The sequence below is a fragment of the Protopterus annectens genome, chromosome 8.part0, assembly GCF_019279795.1.
Source record: "Protopterus annectens isolate FY-2018-M chromosome 8.part0, PAN1.0, whole genome shotgun sequence".
Lineage (NCBI taxonomy): Eukaryota > Metazoa > Chordata > Ceratodontiformes > Protopteridae > Protopterus > Protopterus annectens.
In genome coordinates this window covers 630300088-630315736 of record NC_056741.1, presented here as the reverse complement: position 1 = coordinate 630315736, position 15649 = coordinate 630300088, and the positions used below count along the sequence as shown (strand labels likewise).

The window sequence follows — 15649 nt, the reverse complement described above, 5'->3', positions numbered from 1 at the left end:
TTTTTTTTATTTTTGAAGATTGAAAAATTATTGTTCTTAAAATGTTTTTTAGTAATTTGAAGCTTTTCTCTTCTGGCCTCTGCTGAAAATGGGCTTTTACCCAGTTGGACTTTTCTAGTAATCAAATATCAATAAATAAATACATACCTGTATTTTATCATCTATCTTTCAAGTGGTTATTAGTTAACACATTATACGTACAAAAATTTACGCTGATCATAGTTTTAATACCCATGGTTGTCTGAGCATCCAAAATTAACAGTGGAGCTGTTCAACAAATAAATAAGCTCAATAAAAATGAAATGACCCATGCATGTCAGCTGATACTGTTTAAACAGTGTTTATAGTTTTATTATATAAAATAATAACAGTAAAAATGCAATCATCAAGAGTCACTTTCCTTCACTCACTGACTCACTAACTCAGTCACTCATTCACTCACCCTGTCATTCATTAATAGGTTCATAGGTAGGTACTAGGCTATTGGCCCTAGGGCCTATATAAGCCTAGCCAAAAAGGTACCCTGGCTTTCGCAAACAAAGAAAATTATTTTCCTGTGCCCCTGTTGAGCAGAGCCACAGAAGTGATCCCTGTGGTGAATTCCCTTTCTCCCATCCAATCATCAAGATTTTTCTTGAAGTGTGCTAATGAGGAGCTTTGTTTGACATAGATAGGTAGTCTGTTCCAGAGTATGGGAAGTCTCTGGGACAGGAATCTATCCCTCCAGCATGTTCTGTTTATTGTGGTGACAAGGTTTAGGTCCCTAGAGCTTGTAGCTCAGAGGGATTGGGATTTCTTTAAGTGGAGCAGGTCCAACAGCTCTGGGTTTGACATAGCTTTGTATGTTAGGCAGAGATCGCCTCTGAGTAGGCGACATGCTCTGGAGTGTTTTGAAACAGTTTGCGTAGGGCATATACCTATGTATAGGGCATATAGGTATATACCATGTGAACAACCATCAGGACCTTTATAAGCCTAGCCATACAACTCAAACAAGTTATGTCCCTGTGTATCATAGGCATTTATCAGGAAGGCGTATAAGTTAGGACTTTTCTAGAGGTTATGTGAGAAGGTATGTTATGTTAGGCATTACTGTCTTTCTTCTATCAGAAACTTGGGGGCCAAACCCAGGTTGAATTTTTGATTTCCTGCCCATTGGTCAAGGTTACACTTAAACAGGGATAGGGATGGACTCTGCTCACATGAATGGTGAGCCTGATCCGGAGCATGGTGGTCCTCTGAGACAATATTTTTTACAGCAACATGCCTTGTGTCGCAAGCATAATTTAAATCACTGGATCTAGTGGTTCTGATGCTGTTCATTTTGCAGATGTGCAAAAGGTCTGTCCAAGCTAGATCGGAGGACACAATGCATGCCAGGCACAGATCGCCTCCTAGTGACCTGTAGTAGACTGTGAAAAGAGATAGGGCTTTAAGGAGATCTGTATAGGACAATGTGTTTTTACCCTGGATTATTCTGGTAAGGTATCTTTGTGGGTGTTCCAACTGTTGCATATGTCTGGTAAGGTACATGCCAAAGGAGATTATACACAAGGGGGGGTCTGATAAGGGCCAAATAAAGTGGAACTATGACTTACTTGGACCTAAATGCCTTGACCTTACTTATAAGTTTGGCAACATGGAAGGATTTTCTTACTACCTTGACCACATGTTGGTCAAAGGCCAGACTACTGTCTACATATGTTCCTAAATCCCTGACAACTGGGTCATCTTATAGGGATGTCTTATCTATGGAGTAATTAGCCTGGGGTGGCAGTTTTCCCAAATGGCACTATAGTGACGTAGTCCTCTTAGTTTCCTGTTTTGTTTAATTAGAGAACTCCTATCATTATGGGTGTTGCTTTTCCTGATTTTAGCCATATTTTTCCTTTTGTTATATATGCCACTGTTCTCACCTTCCATAACTTGTCCCTTCTCTTATGTACCTTGCTCTCTGCCCTCCTTCATAATTTTCTGTTATGTCAGAGCTCTTCTAGTCATCTTAGCTAGATAACCACCTATTACTTAATCCTAAAATATTTTCTACTGGTATACTACCTATTAAATCCTCGCCAACTTGTACTAGACTGGCTGTACTTCTTTATGCTGTATAATGTCCTTGTACCGTACTTATATTATTAGGATAAATTAAGCTCAGCAAATAATATTTATGATATTAGTATACCAACTAAAAAGTTTTGTTTGTATATAATACAATTTTTCAATGTCTATTGTAATAATATGGAGCTTTTCTCCCTGGGCCTCCGCTGAAAAAGGGCTATCAGTTCAGCCAGACAAACCCAGTCAACAAATGTAAACTATATAAATAAATTAATAAAAGGTTATGATTCTCCCAGTGTGGTTTGTTTTTAGTTTGTCTTGGGCTTACTTCTAGTAGGTACAACAGCCTCTGTACAGCCACTGACATGGTTATACAGGGTCTCTGAGAACAATTCCACACAGGTTGCTGTGAACTCAGGGTTAGGAGGGACAGTGAATTTTTACAACTATCACTTAGTATGATGTAGTTTGCTTTGCAATAGTTCTGAATTGTTACAGGGCTTGTGGGGTTACAAGATTAATTTTATTTTGAAGGATACAGCTTTGTGGTCTGACCTCACCAGTGAGTACATGACATGGGGAAGGGGGCAGCACTCTGCTATATTGTTGGGTCCAGTATGTTTGAACATCTGTGGGTTAATAATGTCCGGAAATTGTTTTGCCTGTGAATACGAGGTAGTGCAAGTTTTGCAGTATATAGAAGGTTAGTTAAAGTATCCCATGAATCATGAATAGCATATTTGATTTAATGGTGAGTGTCTCCAGTAGGTCAAGGTATAAGCTATAGGATTCTAGGGGCATAGTGGGTGACCTATAGCTTGCAAGGTATTGGACTTTGTCTGTGGATATATGCACATGGATACATTTCAGAGCATCCTCCTGTTTAACCAACCAAGAGTTAGTCTTGTTGTAAATATAGAGACTCCTCCACCTTTTGCCCTTGTCTGTGCTGTTGATGATCTAAATGTGTGGAAGGCACTGAAGTCTTGCACTGCTGGGGTACTCTTTGCAGATTTAAACCATATCTCAGTAACGGCACAGATGTCTATATTCTCCAGAGTGAGGAGAGCTTATAGGGCATGGAGTTTCTTGTTGAGCATCCTAGCAGTGAGCAGTAATACCTTTAGATTTTTGGGGAGGTTATTTGCAATGTCAGTAGCTTTGTCAATTTGGCATTGCCTACAAAAGGCTCTAAAGAGTGGATAAAGTTTTATCCAATATTGGGATGCCTAAGGGAGACAGATGCAGACCATCCTTTGCCAAGCAACATGGTTTGTTAACAATGTCCTCTCGTACTGACAAATACTAAATCCCCCTGGAAAGACACCAGAAACTAAGCCAATTACTAAAGTCAATCATCTTTTGTTTGTACTGTGGCATTATCCTTATTGAAGATAGAATGCTGCTCAATGCAAGCTACATAACCACCTGAGACACATGTTCAGAGAAATCAACATTTCTTCTTCATATAGGCCAGGAAAGTACATCTCAGGTCATTAACACCCACATGGACTAAACTACCTGGGGTGTAATGACTTAACTGTGTGTGCATGTATAACTTGGCCTATCCTGGAACCATATAAGCAACTAGCTGTTATTCTCTCCTTGATCATTCTGGTAAGTGGTGATTCTATGTGTCATATAATGGAATCATGGGTAATGTGTTTGCTTATCTTATGGGCTTTGCCCTTTGGGCTCCACTAAGTGTAGACATATGTGTGGTGTTTAGTGTTGCTTTTTGTGAGTGTTTTAGAGATTATTGAGGATAGGTGTTGCTGATTTTAGGCTTACAACGTCTTTGAAGTTTGGGAAGATTATTTTTCAGTGACTCAGCATAAGTTGGTCTATGTGTGAGGTAGACACTCTATGGGGTGGATGTAGTGAGTGTGTTCTTGACAACCTTGTTTGTGTGTGAGATTTTTGCCTCCAGTGAAATTGTGTGTGTGCATCTCTTCGTACTGCATTTGTTTCTTTATGGACCAAATGGTTGTCTGTGAACCTGAGGCAATTACTACAAAGTCTCAGGATGCCCATATCTACCAAGCTGGCTATGGAGACATTTGAAAATTGCATATCCGTGTTGTGCAGATCTGTATTTGGGTGAGCTACTGTATGTTATATACTGGGTTATACAGAGGTCTCCTTGGGTGGTCTCTGCGATTTGGCACTGGATAGATTAGCTTCTCCTAAGATTTGATGGTAGTGCTGTTTAATGTGCAAACTAGTTTATCCACTCTCGTCTCTGTACCATCACTTTGTTTTAGCCACACTAAGTTACAGGTTTCAGTTCTGAGAGTATTTTTATAGATAACATTTACTTTCTGTGCATTTGTGCCTGTACAGAGAACTGCTAACCTGTTGATGTGAAAACAGCAATGAAAACTGCTTGTGAGTGTAATGCCACAACATAACAACTTAAACAAATTACCTTGACAAATCAATTTCAAGTATTATTTATTATTTTATTTATTTGCATTTGTTTACTGGGAAGGTCCACTGAGCCGAGGTGAGCCCATTTTTAGTGGGGGCCTGGGGAGAAAAGCTCCACAATAAAATTAAGAGTACACAATATGAATGAATCAATACAGAGTATTTACAGATCACAATAAATGACAGTGCACATAGATCTTTGTAATCAATGCCCTACGTAGGAGGCTTGCAGTTGAGCCAGTTATAGTTATGTTACAGTAATATTTATTGAATGCTTATACAATAGAATATATATGTTTCAAGATTTTCAGCACTTAGAAGGTATGACTAGTTGGTAAATTAATAGGGTAGTGCAAGCAGTTGAGTTGTGTGGAAACTGAGAGAAAGTTGTGAAAAGCAACAGTACAGACAGAATTAGTGGTGGTGGTGTTGAGGAGAGAGTTAGGTTTTAGGGAGTGTGGGTATTAGGGAACTTTAGAATGATTTAAATGTAAAATCAAAAAATAAACCAAAAATAAAACAGCATAATTCTAAACCGTTAACTAAAGTGCAAAATAATAAAAAAAATCTTTTACACACCAAGGATGGAGCAGGATTAATTTAAGACCCCCTCAGAGTGTGGTGAAGGTGCCAAGCAGATTGGATCCCTGTGAAAATGAGCAGGAGACAGTTTGTAATAAGGAAGGTTTACTCAAGCTCCATACTCATTTGTTGGGTGGGCACTTAATATTATGGATATATAGAAATCAGTTGGGTGGAAAAGTAAGTCTGTGGGAAGTAAATAGTGTGGGAAGAAATAGCCAGGGAATTGTTATGGCTAGGCTTGTATAGACCCTAGGGCCGATAGCATAGTACCAACCTATGAACCTATTAAATAGGTTACACAACAGATAACAGCAAGGACGGAAGGGAAGGAGGGACTTTGGAAGTCAGATTACCAAAAGGGGTTGGACGACAGAGATATAACCTTTTAAAACCGCAAGAAAACAAGGGTGGGAGGATTAGAAAAAAAATATCAAACTGGAGCTTTAGTCCTATGGTTAGAATTTTAAAAACTTTTAGTTTAATTTCTTAGTGGGGGCTGGGACAGACTCAAAGAATAGAGAAAAAAACAGTAGCAAGGTAAACAACAAGGCACTGGAATGCAACTTTAAGCAGGTATCTACATCTATAAAAAGTACTGGGGCACAAACCCTGGAGCAGAATTCACAATACTGCCACTACTGCAATCCCACCACAGACTAAGGCACCAGGCTACTGGAATGCAACTTTAGGCAGGTATATACAGCCATAAAAAGTACTGAAGCACAAATCCTGGAGCAGCATTTACAATACTTCCACTTCTGCAGTCCCACCACAGATTAAGCTACCAGACCATACCTCTTAAATGTCCAGATTTTCTCAGAATGTTCAGATTTTTGCCTCATATTCTTGGTAGTTTGCCCATAAAATTTGTGTTGTTCTGGCAAATGTTTGAGGATTGAACTCACTAAATAATGACAGACATTTTAGTTTCATACTTTATATCCTACAGAAAATGTGAGCTAACACACCTTTCATTCTAGCAACTTTCTAAGTTTATAACAGCAATATTTAAAATTTGCCCCAGTTTTGAGGCATTTGTCCCCCCGTTATTTTTGGCTTTGTCTAGATTTCTTGTGCTAAGAGGTTGAGAGGTATGCAACCAGAGTAAGTAGAAATTTACCAGTAATGCTGTAATAATGGCTAAAAGAGGCTGAAATCTGATAGTAGATCACAGTCCTGCCACAAATGTGAATGAAGCTGCAAGACTGAGGCTCCAGACTGGGTTAAAATACAAAAATCTACCTTTTATATGCAAATCTACTTATGTAAATAGAATTCCAGTATAATGTATAACCAATACTAAAATCTTGCAGTTATACAGAAGCTTCTGACAAACACAAAGTAAGCTTCAAGACTTAGATCCCAGAAAAAAAATGCAGATAACTTTTTTAGCAAATCGCATATTGTCTACTCAGAGGCAATTTCTGCTTAACATACAAGGCCATGTCAAACCCAGAGCTGTTGGACATGCTACACTTAAAGAAATCCCAATCTCTCAGAGCCACATGCTCCAGGGATCTAAACCTTGTCATCACAATAAGCAAAACATGCTGGAGGGATAGGTTCCTGACCCAGGGATTCCCCAGACTCTGGAATAGATTGCCCATACATGTCAAGCAGAGTGCCTCTTTGGCCCTCTTCAAGAGGAACCTCGATGATTGGATGGGAGAAAGGAAATTCACCCCAGGGATCACGTCAGTTGCCCTGTTAGACAGGGGTCCAGGGAAGTAAATAGTGTGGGAAGAAATAGCCAGGAAATTGTTATGGCTAGGCTTGTATAGGCCCTAGGGCTGATAGCCTGGTACCAACATATGAACCTATGAACAAAAACATTGGTAAAAGCAGGCAAGTGCAAAAAAGGAACACCACACAAATCACTGTTTAAAGTACAACTTAAAATATTTAGGTATCTTTTAAATAAAAGCTTTATTTCTTCATTTTTGATGTAAAGCTTGTATCTCATATTTTGAGGATTTCCATATCTCTCAGGATCTTGAAACAAAAGAACCTGAATGTAGGTTTGTGCTAAATATAACAGACTTGCTAGATAGGGATCCAATCAAATTAAACAATTACTGGAGATCAAGTCCTAATGTTAGGATTTCAGAAACTTTTAAGCTTGAAGTCTCATGGCGGCTTAGGCAGATTCAAGGAACAGGGGAAAAGCAGTAGCAAGGCAATCAGAAAGGCATTAGAATGCAACTTTAAACAGGTATGCACAGCTACATACAGTATTGAAGCACAAATCCTGGAGCTGAATTCACAATACCGCACCTTCTGTAATTCCACCAAAGACTCAGGATTCAGACTACTGGAATGCAACTTTAAACAGGTAATACAGCTATAAAAGTACTGAAACACAAATCTTGGAACAAAATTCACAATACTGCCATTACTGCAATCCTACCACAGACTAAGGCACCAGGCTATGCAGAAATGTACCAGCAATGCTGTAATAAATGACTAAATGAGGCTCAAATATGGCAGTAGAGCACAGTCCTGCCACAAGTCTGAATGAAGCTACAAGACTGAGGCACAGGAATGGGTTCAAAATACAGAAAGCTCCCTTTTACATTAAATTCTACTTATGGAAATAGAAATTCAGTGTAATGTATAAACGGTGCTAAAACTGTGCAGCAATACAGAATCACCTGACAAATGCAAAAGAAGCTACAAGAATGAGGTCCAAACAAGCTAAGAAAAATGCAAACAGATAACATTTTTTGACTAAAACATGGAAAGCTTGTATCTCACACTGAGGGACTTTTGATATCTCTCAGAGTCTTGAAACAAAAGATTTAAAGGACAGAGTCTTGAAACAAAAGACCTTAAAGGACAAGTAGAGCCTTGATGAGATTTGAACTCATGATCCATGGTTTACTAGATCAATGCACTAACCCCTGAGCCACAAGACCACTGATGTGGTACCTGATCACAGGGCATAACACATGAGCTAATCCATATTGGTGTCTGCCAAAAAGAAATTACTATTAAAGTAATATACAGAGGGAGCCAAAATACTTTTCTGTCTCTCACTCAAAATTCACTTTCATGTACTCAGTACCATCATCTTCATTATTCCTTTCACAGCTTTTCCACTTCTGATATTCCAATACCTGCCATGAGAAAACAGTGATCCTCATTTTCTATGATCAGCTCGCACATCTTTACTCCTCCTAGTAATGGATCTGAGAGCAAAGCACTATAATGTAACTCAACAGATAACTTTACTTATGACTTTTTAACAAGTGGCAATAACGTGGTTCTTGCTTAACATTTTGGAACTGACTTTTCAAAATATTATGTATGCGGTCCAGTTTATATACTATACAACTGCCACTGGACATACCTGTTGTGTGTGTTATGAATGGTGATTTTGAGAGCCAAGAATGAGAATATCCTTGGTCCTCTAAGATGGCCGCACACTGAGTAACAGCATAATTTCACCTCTCCAAATGTGAAAACAGAAACTCAGAACAGATAATTAGTGAATTTGCCTTTCTGGGTAGATTTCTGTTAAATTTTCAGTCCACTGCCTGAATGCCAGCAAAGAAGAAAGTTAAAGAACTTGCAAAAAAATTAAACACAAAAGGTAGGAGAAACCCTGGAAACAGATGCAGTACGAAGAGTTGCCCACACACAATTTCACTGGAGGCAAAAATCTCACACACAAACAAGGTTGTCAAGAACACATTCACTACTGGTTGGGAAGAATCCTGTAGCTGTTCAGCAAAAAGCAGTTCAAGCTCCAGCTTTAGTGCAAAACATGACTTCAAGTAATCTAGAGGAAAAGTCAAATGTGCTCAGAGCTGACTAAAGTAAACTGACCACTGATGCAGAATATCAAATAAAAAGCTGGAAAATGGAAGAAGCTTTAAACAGATATTCAGATGATCTGATAAAACTGCAAAAAAAAAAAAAATCAGAAGTCAAAATGAAGACAAGACTGGCAAAATATGAGACTGCTCAAGAAGAGATGTTTCAAAAAAAGGTAGAATTACAGGACATAGCACATAGGGAAAACTTGAGATTTTCTACTGCACCAGAGCTGGAAAGAACAGACTGTATTCATTTAATGAAAGCACAAATAAGCAACTGGACTGCTATACCACATAAGGAGCAGTTACCTGAAAGGGCATAGTGTGTGTGTATGCTCCAAACCTAGCCATGAGAAAGCAGCCAAGACCTCTAATAGTAAAGCTGTAATTCTACCAGCAGAAATAGTTGATTCAGACAAAACTGTGGCAATAGGACAAAGTATGAAAAACTGGAGACAGTAAGGTATTTGTGGAAAATGATTATCATTGCATAGCAAACAGAAGAGTAAATTTATTCCAGCAATCATGGAATATTGAGAGGCAGGTGTGAGATTCAAGCTGCTGTATCCAGCTATCTTCAGAATATTTTTTTTCATGAAGGGTCAAAGTAATTTTTGATGCAGAACATGTTAAGGAGGAAATACAAAAGTCTGTTCAACAAAAAGAGAGCTATCAAACAGAAGGGGCTCTGCTTTTTATTCTTCTGATAATAAAGCTCATAGAGAGACTATACCAGTGAAACATTTCTAATATTCCAAAGGAAAATACTTGAGAGACAGAGAAAAGCACAGAAAAAAGCACAGGAGTTAACTAGAAGAACAAGGAATATGTTGGAAATGAACTAGAGACTGGAGTTGGGAGACTGAGATCCACAGGAAGAAAACCAGCAACTCAATAATGAATAAATGTATTGCAAAGAATTAATCCCATTTTTTAAATATGGCAGAACAAAAAAATCTGGAAATATTGGACTTTGACTTTGTTAACCATGTAGGGTACTCCAAAAAATGTTCCTTACTTCATGTCATTAGCATTTGGAATAACATTAAGGAGACGGAAAGAGAAAGGAAAGGGGTTACTGTAAGTAAAACAAATTTTGTTTTTAACAGTACTTTTATGAAACATGACATATACTACATGTATTAGTAAAGCATTTTCAGTTATTTCTATGTGATATAGGAATACTAAGTAAAGAGGTGCCCCTTTTTCCTTCTTTCTTGTTTAGTTTAAAGAAATCTAGGCACTGCAATGTAAAAAGAGAAGAAAGCCAGGACAAAACCATGTTTAAGGTAATAGGCTGTAATCTTAGGGTGGTTAGGAGAAAGCCAAGTTGTAAAAGTATACAGAGCATGATGTAAGTAAAATTGATATACTTTGCCTTGCTTTTGGATAGGGGAATGATTGGATTAAGGACCTTGGCTTGATGTAACATGTTTTATGTGGAAGAAAGTAAATAAAAGAAAACTGAATATAGTAAAGCTTTCCTTTAGCAAATAACTGTTCATAGTGTAACGTGAAGCTTGAAGTAGAAGGCAACTGTGTATCTAGGTCTCGTTTCTATGGAGAGAATATGGTAAGAGGGCAATACAAACAAAATAGTTTTTCTTTCAATGACTAAAATATGTTTTCTTAAAGCAATCAAGCTGATTTGTACATCTGAGGGAGGAATAAAAATAAATCAGAAATGGGCAGCATTTAGTGAAAGTAGAAGCACAGGCTGTACTGCGTGTTTTAGCATGGATAATCTTCATTATAGGTCAATTAAAGCTTGTGGGTATAGCTGTCAATCTGGGACAATCGTTACTATTAGGAGGGTTAAATTTCATATTAGTTTTGTGTGTTTGTATTAAGTTAATAGGTTATGGGGGTGCTCTATGGTGTGCTTTTTATGGTTTTCATTAAAACAAAAAAAAGTCTTGTAAGATGTGAAATAGGTTCAAATGGATAAGACAAAAAAGTATAAAGGATCAACCTGTCAAATATTAGCATATGCATGTAACACAAGAGCCGAACAGGTAGGAATAATAATGTATAATGGCAGCACTTTCCATATTATCTTTCTATATGAATGGTCTCAAGTATATACAAAAAGGAAAAAGTAGTGAACTGTATTAAAAAATGTTGAGTGCAAACATACTACAGGAGACAAATTTTGAAAGAACTGAGCATGTGAATTTGATCAGAAAGGTTTTCAGGATGGTTATTCAGTGGAATGTCTGTGACAAAGGAAAATTGGAATACTTATATTAATTGATAGAGAAGCACTAATAGTGATAAAAGAGGAAAAAGATAATAATGGTAGATTTGTAATAGTAAGGGGCTACTGGCAAGGGAGGAAGATTATGATTGCATATATTTAAATTAGAAACTGTCAATAAGGATGACTGTAACTAGGGGTACACAGAATAAGCAAAGATTTTGGGAGCAAATAAGTAGAGATGGAAAAGTAATAGAATGGGAAGAGGCCAGGAATACATTTAGACTGCAGGCTAGAGATTGTCTTTACTATCAAGGATTGGTATTAGGGTATAGGCAAAGAAAAAGGAACAATAAGATCCTAAGTAAAGTACCAGCACTAGTAGATTTTTTAGTAGACTCTAGAACAGAAGTTGCTGTTAAAAATGGATAATTAGGAGGGCATTTAAAATACTGTTTGATAACTATAGGAATCAATCAGAGGAGGTTAGAAAGGATTGGGAAGAGGGATTGGATAAGCACTTCACAAAAAATCAATGGGAGGATATATGTATGGCTCCCAAATATGTAACAAAGTCTAGAACATTTAGGATTTTTACTTGCAAGTGTTTGTATAGGTGTTTTATACCCCAAACAGACTCCCAATAATTTTTCCTCGGGTAGATTGTAAACATTGGTGGTGTGATGGGGAAGAAAGCGATAATTGGGGACATATTTTTTGGGAGTGTAGTGAGTTGGCAAACTTTAAAAATTCACTGCAGAATACCTTGTCAGAAATACTGAGCAAGCAACTTGTTGTAAATAAGGAAATTATGTTTTTTGAGCTGTTATACAGAATCAGAATTGTCTAGACATAGTAAGGCCTTGCTGAGTTTAATTCTGGTGGCTGCCAAAATCAATTACTACAAAATGGAAATCAAAGTCTAAACAAACCATTCTAGAAGTAGTGAATATAGTAACAGAGATAAAAGAACTGGATGGGATATTTTGAAAAGGGTAGGAGAAAACTGCATAGAAAAAAAAAACAAAGGGAATTATGGGAACAATAAATGTAGAATAATGTTTTGGACAATGAATTATTAGTGGAAGGCAGGAACTGAATGGGCTATATAATGTTCGATTGACAATGACTGTATAGAAGATCATATGTGATGTATAATGCTTGCAACAGAAAATATGTCAATATGGTTTGTTTTCATTTATATAACTGTATGATTGCCTGTGTCATAAGTGATAACTTAATCAAGATGTTTCTTGTTCTAAGAAAAATAACAAAAATATCCTTTAGAACACATTTGTACATTGACACTACAAAGGTTTGTGAGATGGATGAGATGGGAGTCCCTAAGTAGGTAACCATGTAAATGTGGCTCTAAACTGTTGACAGTTGCCACAAGTAAGCCCATAAAATACACACAGGAAATACATATTCATAATGTTGTTAATTTTCAACATTTAGTAGTAAACTTCAGTAGCACATCACCTACAGGTAGTAATATTCTATTGCCACTGTAGACGTCCTTTCCAAAATGACCAGCAAATGCATATTAACATAAAGAGATACTAGTGCAAACTATGGGATTAATAACACTCCAAAATGCATCCTGCTCTCAGACCTTATACATTTTGTAGAGGCTGAGTCAAGACCGGTTTTTAAAGTTCTCAGTGAGTATTTTATATTACAGTTTGTAGTAATCACTTGTTAATACCCTCTACCAAAGACCCACTACAAATATTATTTAATCCTTTAGCTGAATTACTTTTATCCTAAAGTTATATTTACACACTCTTTTCTTTGTGTTGTTAATATCTTCTCATCTTACTCATTAAAAAGTGATTTTGCTTCAGTAATTTTTTTTTATCATGTTATATTTTTCTGCTAAATGGCATCAGTTATTACTACGCCATCTTCCCTTATAGAATTTTACTGCACATAATTTTTGGAAAAAACACAAAAAAAGGAAACAAGCAAGCCAGATATAAGTAGATAAGGAAAACCAGAGTCTACGTCTTACTCATTCTTTGATAAGGTTTAATGTCCACAAGATTCCTTAGTGTTTACGCACAATAATTCAGGTGCTTACATCTTGTGCGTGTGTCTAAAGTTTGTATTGTTTGAATATACCATTAGTTCATTACCTTTGGACACAAGATTTAGATCATGATGCCCTAAATAAAAATGTTCAGAAAAGTCAGTCCTGACCTCTAACTCACAGTATGCAATCTTGAATATCATAATAAACAATGACCTCATCTTTTTTTTAATTTCTGGAAATATCTAACAAACTGTACTTGGAATCAGTTATATCATGTTATATAATTTAAAAGGTATAATTATAAATGTTTCCTTTTTACCATTTTGACGTTTTTTTCACATACATATTGCATTCTCACAAGACTGCATCATGCCTTAACGTTTTCCAGTTTTTGTATGTGCTGGTTTTCTATTAATACCATTATTTAATCATCTGCTAATTATACTTCTCTGTATTTACTATATCCTACACAATGTAATGCAACAGAGTCATGTCTAGAGTCAGAACTGTGTCTTGTATTATTATCCAACAGCTATCTTCATTCTTATTCTTTAACTCATGATGCTAATTCTATTTTAGTAACCTGGTATTAATTATACTTTTATCCTGTTTCGGTTGCATATCATTTATGTCTTCTTGTGAACTCTGGCATCATTATGCGGAGAAGTTTGAAGAAAGATTGTCAAATGCAGTTATTATGATTTTTTGTTTTTCCGCAAGTTCACATATCAAGAACCATGCCAGAATTATTATGTTATTTTGTCTGGAAGGTCACCTTTGTCCACAGAGTACAAAATTGTTTTTCATGACTAAACTGAACAATGATGCTGCCAAATTTCATGGAAGGAGGCACTGATACAACTATCCTGAACATTGTCCAGTAACATTATAATGTTTACATTCTTCATCTTGGGTCATAAGCTGAAGGAATTCATTATTAACAAATCCTTGTTTTCCTTTTATAATGATATACTTTCAGACTATTAACACCTAATGAGAAGGAGACTGTTTGACAGGTTACAAAAGAGTATGTGTTTAAACAGGAAATGGATCATGCATGCTCACCATGGATGTTCTAGAGCTTGCGTGCAGGAGTACCGTCTCTCTGGATCTTTCTCAAGCATGTGCCTGATGAAGTCTTTTGCTGGTAAGAAATAGCAAAATATATTTAGTTAATATCATCTATATCTTTTTGGGTGGTGAGAGATGAACCAGAGAACAATATGTTAAAGTCTTCTTAGCCTGATTGCATATTTATGTTGTCTCCCTCAAATGAGGTCTCTATCCTAATACTTAGTTTAGTGTCACTGCTGTTGACATAAAACCTTTCGCAAGCTAGAAGCTCAGGTGAATAGTAGCATTTATACATTTTCTTCTAACTGGGTAATTTTAATACTTTTCTCTGTCATAATCATAAGGATCTGTCACCACTGTATTATTTACTTTGTCCAGTAATTGATGGAGTGTGATTCTTGTCATTGTATGATTGATTCAGTTTTACTGGAGTTCTTCTGCCTGTGCCACCACTGATAATCAACTGTGCTAAGTTGGGCTTCTTGGGCTGTCAAACAATAAATAAATACATACATACATAAAATAAATGCAGATTCTACTGTAGGAGGCATATAAAACCTCCATTTTATGTTTCTGGAAATAAGTTAAAACTATTATGTATAGCATGAGTATCCCAAACTCAGCTCATTTGCAGCACCACAGTGTCTCCCTTTAGCCAAACAGCTTGTCTTTACCAAGCAATGAGGGTGAAAGAAAAAGTCAGGGTATAAAAAGGTAAGATAATACTGTTTTATTGTCAAAAATGCTCATAAATGTTAAATGCCTACCTCCATCATGCACAAAATAGGTAATACGAGTCAGTTAGCATTTTCATTGTTACAGACTACATCAGACTATATCATAGGATACCCCCAGGATTTACACACTGAACAGACAGCCATAGCTAGGAGATCAAAGGGTAAAGCTGCCCTGGGTGCAAGCTGTTAGGGAAAAGCTGTCCTGGGTGCAAGCTATTAGGGTGCACAGTTGAGACTCTAGAAGAGGTGCTGGCTGATTCCTGCAATCAGTGGTGTGAATGCTTTGTTGGGTAATTGGACATTAGTGCAGTACCTGATGTCATTTAAGCAGGCTTAAAGTATTTGTTTTTAGTGTACATTAGGAAACTGTAGCAAAGAGCAAGCCTAGTTTTTTTTTTTTACAGTTTGTAAGTGAAACATGGCAGGACTATTTTTTATTGATCATCAGATTTGTTGAGGGGAATCTCATTGATGATGTACAGGGATAAAGCCCAGACTGTGACCAAAATGTGATTACAGAGACTAGCTGTTAATGGAAGGCACAAGCATGGATGAAAGGCCTGCCTATCCTGGAGGGGTCGAACATGCTAGTATCTCATTAGTTGAGCTCTAGTAGAGGTCAAAGCTCAGAGGAAAGATACCATGCTAGTGAGCATGAGGACTGAAGAAAGTGTGGCCATCCCTTGGACATGGAATGGGGCATATACCCAGG

General features: G+C 37.0%; 1 protein-coding gene across 1 annotated transcript in view; it reads right to left on the bottom strand.

Annotated features, from left to right (window-relative positions):
- LOC122808956 (calcium/calmodulin-dependent protein kinase type 1D-like) overlaps positions 1-15649 on the bottom strand; it is a 1068410-nt gene that overhangs the window by 101342 nt on the left and 951419 nt on the right. Inside the window, exon 9 of the mRNA XM_044080114.1 lies at positions 14192-14270. Within this exon, the coding sequence (XP_043936049.1) occupies positions 14192-14270 (79 nt within the window). The remainder of the gene's footprint in view (positions 1-14191; positions 14271-15649) is intronic.